The 8495-nt window shown below is 31.5% G+C and overlaps 1 protein-coding gene across 1 annotated transcript; it reads right to left on the bottom strand.

Moving 5' to 3' along the window:
• Positions 1-1741: 1741 nt before the first annotated feature.
• Positions 1742-2740, bottom strand: LOC124544193 (cytochrome b5-like). Its single transcript, XM_047122653.1, has one exon. It carries the CDS (start codon positions 2614-2616, stop codon positions 2227-2229), a length of 390 nt encoding a protein of 129 aa, XP_046978609.1. The 5' UTR covers positions 2617-2740; the 3' UTR covers positions 1742-2226.
• Between the last annotated feature and the right edge of the window lie 5755 nt (positions 2741-8495).

Below are 8495 nucleotides of genomic sequence, written 5' to 3'. Positions count from 1 at the left end.
TCTGCCCCATATCGCACCCTAACTGCGAGCCGTATAGGAGTTCCATCACTACACAGTATAAAACAAAGTCACTTTCTCTGTCCCTATATCTTTAAATCTACGCAACGGATTACGATGCGGTTTTTTTTAAAAGATAGTGTGATTCAAGGGGAATGTTTGTGTATATAATACATGAACATTATAGTAAAGAAACACTGACAATTTTAGAAGTTTGCGATGTGAGTCGTAAATAAACAAATTCTGTAGTATATTTAGTATCAGTATTGCACCCGTGCGAAGCAGGGGTGGGTAGCTAGTTGATTATAATATTCGACTATGATAATTACATAAAAATAACCACATTACGGAAGGTGATTTAAATATCCAAATAACCTATAAATAAAAGATTCGACTGAGTATCGCTAACGTGCTCCTCAGAATTGTTCCGTTCTCTTCCGTTCCGTTACTTTGTCATGGATCCTGTGCTCAGAACCTTACCAAACTTTCACCAAATTACCCTTGAAGTATATATTTTATAATAAAAAAAGAATTATCAAAATTGGTTAACGTGATTTTCAGTTATTCACCTATTTGATAGTATACCTATACGTATACCTATACACCTATACGAGAGTAAGTTGCATCTGAGCCCCTCCCACACGGCCTTAATGCAAAAAGGAATTTTTAGAATGTCAGTAAAGGTATTTAATAAATTGCCAGAATACATAAAATCATTACCAATACCTCTATTTAAGCGTAAATTAAAAGTATACCTCATTGAAAAGACATTTTACAAAATCTCTGAATTTTTTGATATTAGTTAATGATGTTTGCCTAAGTTCGTATCTATTTTCCTAATTAATCTTATTTCTAATTATATTATATTTTGACATATTTTAATTAATGTTTTATTATTATTGTTATTATTATTATTGTTTTTTTTTATGTTTTAGCAGTTAATTATTTTTTTATATTTCAATTAATGTAAAGTAATAATGTGTACCAATTTATATTTGTATGCCTAGTGGCGAAATTTTTGTTGTTTTCAAAAATTTTACAAATAAAGAATTTGAATTTGAATTTGAATTTGAATTTGTCGCGCATATACATAATGCAAATTTAAGACTTATGTCGTTTTCATATGGATACCATCATCGGAAAAAAAATTAAAAAAAATGGGACCCCACGGGAAGCACTACCTTTCAAACAAAAAAAAATTATCAAAATCGGTCCACCCAGTGAAAAGTTATGAGGTAACAAACATAAAAAAAAAAAAAATACAGACGAATTGATAACCTCCTCCTTTTTGAAGTCGGTTGAAAAAGGAGGTGATTTTTGTTTATGTGTCAACCTTAACGACTATTCCAATAAAAATATTTTATTTATTAAATAAAGTTGCACGGATGACAAATAGAAGCATCCTGTACTGATTAGTTTATTACATTAGTATAGAGTCCCTCGGCATAGACTCTCTTATACAATGAGATTTACACATTGAACAAACACTTAGTAACCGTTAAAATAAACAGATACTTATCATAAAGTGCAAGGCAATGTCTTTATAAGCACTGAATACGAAATAATTGAAAAAGAGTAAATATTTAAATGACATTAATGCGTTTTATTTCTTTATTGATTAAATGTTAATTTCGTTTTCATTTTTAAGTTTCATTTACGTATCACTGTAATCCTAAATCCATTATTTATAAGTTATTTTTTTTGTAGTGAACACAAAAAGTCAATACAAATTCAAAAGCAAATACAAAATATACAATAAAAATTTATTAAAAAATATAAAATTTTAACAATATTAATTATAATAAATGTGTGTATTCTATATGTAATTTAAAATTGTTTTGGATTATACAAGATAAAACATCTATTCATTACATTATTGATAGTACAAAGTCCAACATACATGTCACCTTGTCATCCAATATAGATTGAAAACAATACGTAAGTTATATCATATGACATAATTTTTATTTAAAAAAATATACCTATTCAAGAATGCTTAAAAAAGTGAATACAATACAACAAATATAAATACATTACTCAACGCCCTTTTTTATACCACGGTTGACTAAAAAACTAATTTGCCTTAAACCCGATTCTCTTAACATACACAATTAACACGCACTACAAGTCTTTATTTTAGTAACGAACCTTTAATTTGTTCAGCTTGGAAAGTTCTCGATGATCACCGAGATAATGTCGATAACTTGTCATTGTGTTGTGTAATGTTTGTTATCCGAACAAATACGTGTAAAGCACAGTCATCACCAGACCAAGAACTACAGGGAACTTCCACGAGCTTAAGAAACTGACTTCGGAATCTTCTTTACTATGATCTTCCCAGTTGTATTGGCGCTTTTTTAATTCGACCTTGTCTTCGTCGACGAGTTCGCCGATTTTATATTTCTTCATCATATCTTTAGCATCACTACTGTGACCTACATCATCGAAATCCTCACTGGCGTCTTTGCCGGCTACGTTTAGTAAAACCTCATGTCCTCCGGGATGGTCATCCAAGAATGGTGTGACATCATACACTTCGTTATCTATGACAAACACTGCATCCTGCTTCGTGTTACGGCTTTGGATTTCCTTACGCGTGAATCTTTTTAATTCAGACATTTTTTTTTTGCGTAGTTAAACAGTTCGCGAGCACTGTGTCCTGCTGATTTACAACGGTACTGCCGACTGCGTCTCAAGCGCCTTTAGCTCGAGGTCGATTGAAGTTGAATGAGACAAGTGCCTTCCCCCTCTCTCGTTTTCGTTATCAACATATTAATTTATTTATCAAATAATATATTGCATACAAATATATATCGCGCTTTTTAACACATTACCGATAATCATGGCATAATTCTGGAATTGTTACGTCTACAATTTTACTTTTCAAAACTTGTAATGAAATTTTAAATGCAACAGTCATTTCGCTGAGGACGCCAACATTTAAAAAAGAAAAAACAAAATTTGAATTTTGTTTTTTCTTTTAAAAAAAAAAGTAAATTAACTTCTAAGTATAGAAGTTAAGGGTATATTCGAATATATTCAATATTATTTTATTCCTGAGTCAGCTTTAATCAGGTATTGACCTTCAGCTATCCGAATCGGTTATCAAGGTCAATAAAATTGACAGACACTATAATTTTATTCGGCTGTTAGGGGCCTTCTCACGATAATTTCGCATAATTTAATGCTATTTGATTTATTTACAACAGTAGTAGTTATGATAGCAAACAGGAGAATACGTTACAACGGATAACAACCGGGTTCTTACCCGATGGTAGGACAGGTTTTTTGAAATTAGGCCGAAAGTTAATGAACTCGATCATGCCAAAATTATAACACGATTTTATGAAAAGGCATTTATTTTATCAAAATTTTATCATACCTGCTTAGCTATAATTCGAGAATGTTTTTATAATCTTGTAATGTATACTAATAAATGCGAAGGTCATTATGTCTGACTGTCTATCTGTTATTATTTAACGGCCAAGCTACTGAACTAAATTTATGAATAAAGCTTGAACCATAAAATGCTTTTCATACCAAAAACCTGAATACTAACCCCCAAAACCGAGGTTTTTCGGGCAACAACTGTATATACTCATAATATTGTCGTCTACAAGTTTTAGAAATACTTCAATTATTTTAAAAATCTATAAGTACTTGATTATACACTTGTAACTGATAATTAGTAATAATTAAGTAGGATAATAACCTCAAAACTACCTGATTACACGAAAATAAATTAAAAATGTTGTCTTTTTTTGGTGTACCTTAGTATAAATGAATTTTTTGAAAGTACCATAATTTATTGTATTAGTAGGTATATACGATTAAAAAAAAACGTTACTTCTATGTATTAGTTTCGCACTCGATATCTCAATAACCATCATCGGTGGCTTTAAAAAACAATCTTATCATGTATTGTCATAATTCTCGGACCACCCGCACAGCTGCGTTATCAGGAAATAACAAAATTCAAACCTTTTGTCAAGATGTTGGCGAACAACAACAACAACAGCCTGTAAATTTCACACCGCTGGTTTAAGGACTCCTGTTCCTTTGAGGAGAAGGTTTGGAACATATTCTACCACGCTGTTCCAATGTAGGCTGGTGGATTACAAATATGGCACAATTTCTATGGAATTAGACTCATGCAGGTTTCCTCACACTATACTTACACGTTATTAACACAAATTAAGCGCATGAACAATCAGTGGTGCTGGGTTTGAACTCGCAATCATCGGTTAAGATGCACGCGTTATAACTACTGAGCCATCTCAGCTTGTGGCGAACACATAAGGCTTTCCTAAAGCTCCTTACAACATTTCCATAAATCAGCCTTCTCGGTTCACTTACATCTCCAAATACTAAAAGTGCATTCAATTAAATGTATTATAAGGAAATTAAAAGAACCTGATAAATATCTGTTATAATTCCTTACTGATGCTTTTATTAGAACACCTATGATATATTTGTAAAGAAAATAGCTTTTCCGTTTTTATTTAGGAAAAAGAAACATTTTATTCACTCTGCTAGCTCTTCACTCAAAAGTTATATATTTACTAGCTATACCCGCTCGCAACGCAGGGCATTAGTTGAGTGTGATTACTAATTAAATTCTTAAAAACTATTTATTTTAATATTCGTCATCTATTTCATCTTCATCAATGGTGTTCTCTAAAGGATGCAGATTGTTGACACCCATAAACTTATTTGTCAAGATCAACTGAATAAAAGATTATCTCAAGAAATTTTTCGATATTTATGAATTGTGACCAAGAACAAAATTAAAACAAAAATTGATTTTATTGTATGCCTCTTAACTTTGAAAATGAAAGTTTTTCGAAAATGTGTGTCGCCCATCTTCACTGTCTTTATTTAGTTCTTATTCTATATCTTTTAATACGTTACGTTTACGTTTACTTACTACTTACGTTTTTGTTCATATTCAATAGGCAAAAATGCGTACAGCTTCAATTCCAATCCACTTACTAGGAAAAGAGATTAATTCTGTCCATAAAACATTTTTTTTTTATAATATCCGGTTAGGTATATGACTCGACTCCACCTGATGGTAAGTGGAAATGGAATCCAAACGCGAAGAAGACTAGTACGCACAGCAAGAATGAGCTGCACTAGTCACCTTCGCCATGCCGGACCGCAAGATTACTCTTCACGCCTCGCTTGAAGGCGCCCAAGTTATAAGAGGAGGGGAACACGTGTGCTGGTAAAGAATTCCATTTTTTGGCGGTGCGACAAAGAAAAGAGTTGCCAAATTTCTTTGTGCGCGTTGGGATAGATGTCACAGTTAGGCGATGACATCGCGAGCCAGCACGCGTGGATCTGTGAAGGAAAGGGGAAACAGGAATTAGAGAGAATAATTCCTCAGAACACTCGCCGTGACACAGTCGATAGAAAACGCTCAGCGCCGCGATTTCACGGCGCGAGCGTAAAGGTTCGAGGGTGTTTGTGACCTTTACGTCGCAATAATGCGGACCGCACGTCGCTGTAACCGATCCAAGGCTTCCATTAAGTACTTAGCGGAGCCATCCCAGAGGTGCGAGCCATATTCAACGCAAGCCCACACCTGCGTTTTGTACAACAGGAGCAGTTTTGTTACAAATCTATATTTACACTCATTTTTTACTTTTAGTTATAGTTATTTACACGTCAAACATCAGAAAATCGACTTTTTACAAATACTTTAATCTCCATTTATTTATTATATTTATTTAAAAAAGGTACATTAATAATATATGCATTTTTACGAAACAAGAAAAACATAGACTTCGTGACAATCACATACAAATATCTGTTTTAAAAAAAAAATACGACTTTAGAAGTTGAAAATTAAAAACCCTATTTTAATACCCACTGTTAACATGACGAATTCCTGTGCAAAACATCATCTGTAGATTATACGGTTCTAGTTCAGTGATTTTAAATATTTTTAGTAAATGTAATATTTAGAAACAATATATCCACAGTTATTCAGACCTTACATGTATAACAATATATCTAACGTTTGCTAAAATTGTTACATATGTACTTAACTCATGTTCGATGTTGATTTGCCACTTGTCATTAAGTGTTAAACTTGTGCTATAGCAGGAAAATCGATTTAAAAATGTTACAATTTTGTAATTACATTGTATGTATTTAAGTCATTACTCGGATAAGGTACTTTAGTTTATACTCGTATTTGTAATAAAAGGTAAGGTGTAACTGGTACTAACATTAAATTGTATGGTGTACCGTAACGCTTTAATTTTATTAAATAAATGTATTTTTGAAGCAAAATAGAGATTATTTGAAACAACAATTAATGACCCAGCATTCGTTGACGTCGAAAGAAATGAATATTAAACATAATCTGAGTGCATCAATGGTAAGATCAAATACCGACATAATATATATTTATATATGTATCCCTCAATCAATCAAAATATGAAGCATACAGCATACACTTGACAAGTAGGCTTTTAAGCACTTTTGATCGTCATTTAACAACTATTTTAAGTGAACTATTCGGAAAGTAGATTCTACCGAGAAGAACCAGCAAGAAACTCAGTATTTTCAACATCTAAAAATACAGTCATGGTAGTTAATTACAATTATATATGTATGTAATTTATCCTGTTTGGAAGTCTACAAGTTTTAATTCCACGCTTTTTTATCTACTTATTTACTACTACCCTAACAAGACGCCTGGCATAATTTCATGAGTGATTCGTTCTGTCTATGTAATTATACACAAAATGTTAGCAGGATCTAATTAAATTTTAACATCTAAGCTTCGATTGAAGCAACTTTGCGTTATGATTTTTCCAGTATTTGATAGTCAAAAACAAAATTTAAATTAAAAATATATATGTTCAAGCGGTATTAGCCGCGTCGGGAGATCTTATTCTTACGCAAAATTATCTCAACAAACGTTTTAAAAGCTTACGGTTAAGAGTATAGCATTTTAAAAAAGCTGTGCAGTTGCCCTTGTCTAAATTTCACTGTCTTTAATTATTACTCTATTCCATATATTATTTATTTAACAGAACTACAGAAGACTACTTTAGAGTATAAACTAGAATCAGATTGTATCAGTAATAAGTATCAATTAAAATATAATGTTATTCTAAGTAGTTCACCAAGACAATATCTTTATATTTGTACTTACCTTATCAGCAAAGCTACATACATTCTACAAGAAATCATGATGCACTAGATTTTTTAAAAGCTGATAGATTATAGGAAATGTTGACAATAAACAATTCCATCAGTCATTTAAATGTAATAAAATGAAGGTCCTAGTTTAGAGCCTTGAGGCACACCTTAAGTGTATAGGCTAAAGTTTGGGATCGATTTATTTAGTGGGCATTATGCTCAATCAAATTAGCCTTAAAAAGGGTGTTATACTACATATACATTTAAAATGACAACTGACATTAATTTACCAATGAGCATGTGAATATTTTGAGATGATTTGTCAGAAATTGCTGGATAATAATGTAAATCTATTATTATTTTTTGTATATTTATAGTATAACTAAATATGTACTCAAAAAATTTACCCGATCATCGCGTTTTCACTACGATTTATTATGTCAGGAAATCTTATTAAACAACTTAATGCCAAATGCCAATGAAAAAGGTTCGTATGCAGCTTATTAATTTATTCCTTTCTGATGTTGGCCATGATTTTTTAGTATGTAAGAATGATTACTAAAAATTTATATAACATTTCGTAACGTTCATCACGCCGTGCATACGTGTTTCATTTTATTATGGATATTTTGTTTTCAATTCATTATATCTTGCCAAAATAAGGACAAAGATTTTTGTTTTTTGATTTGCATGGGGCGACTATTTAACTCATTTCTTACTATGACCGATTAAGCATAAATATAGGTATTTATGCTTAATCCGCTTAAATAAGAAAAAAATGAACATGGGAACATCTAGGCTTACTTATCAAAATCTTATTAAATATAATCAACCCATGAATACATCAATAAAGTCCGTTGAGATGATACTTAATATACATATGTAGAAATCGGATAGTATAAACAGATACCACAGGCAAAAAAAATCTACAAACGTTGATGAAATCACTTTTAATTAAAATTCTTCGTGACTCTCTGCTGTCACTGAATTTATAACTTTAGTACCTTTACTGGTTTCATCTTTATGCTATTTTTGTTGAGAACATTGCTGATGCCTTTGAACACTTATATACCAACTGAATAAAAGCATTGGAATTATTTTAAACACAAATAATCCTCAACTATCGTTACTTAGAAACACTATTTATTACTAAAAAAAATACTTTATTTAATTTCTTTATCATAATTTTGCCAAAAAAGTGTAAGTATAATTCGATCCCAATAAAGTGTGTAAACACGTCAAAAAGTCTAGTGAAACATGATTTTTTATCGTGGAGAAACCTTTACATGTTCGTACGTGTACGCGAATTCTCAAAAACAAGATCCTTTCTGAGAAGATTT

This window comes from Vanessa cardui, chromosome 4 (genome assembly GCF_905220365.1).
Source record: "Vanessa cardui chromosome 4, ilVanCard2.1, whole genome shotgun sequence".
Taxonomy (NCBI): Eukaryota; Metazoa; Arthropoda; class Insecta; order Lepidoptera; family Nymphalidae; genus Vanessa; species Vanessa cardui.
This window is presented reverse-complemented; position numbering and strand designations above follow the sequence as displayed.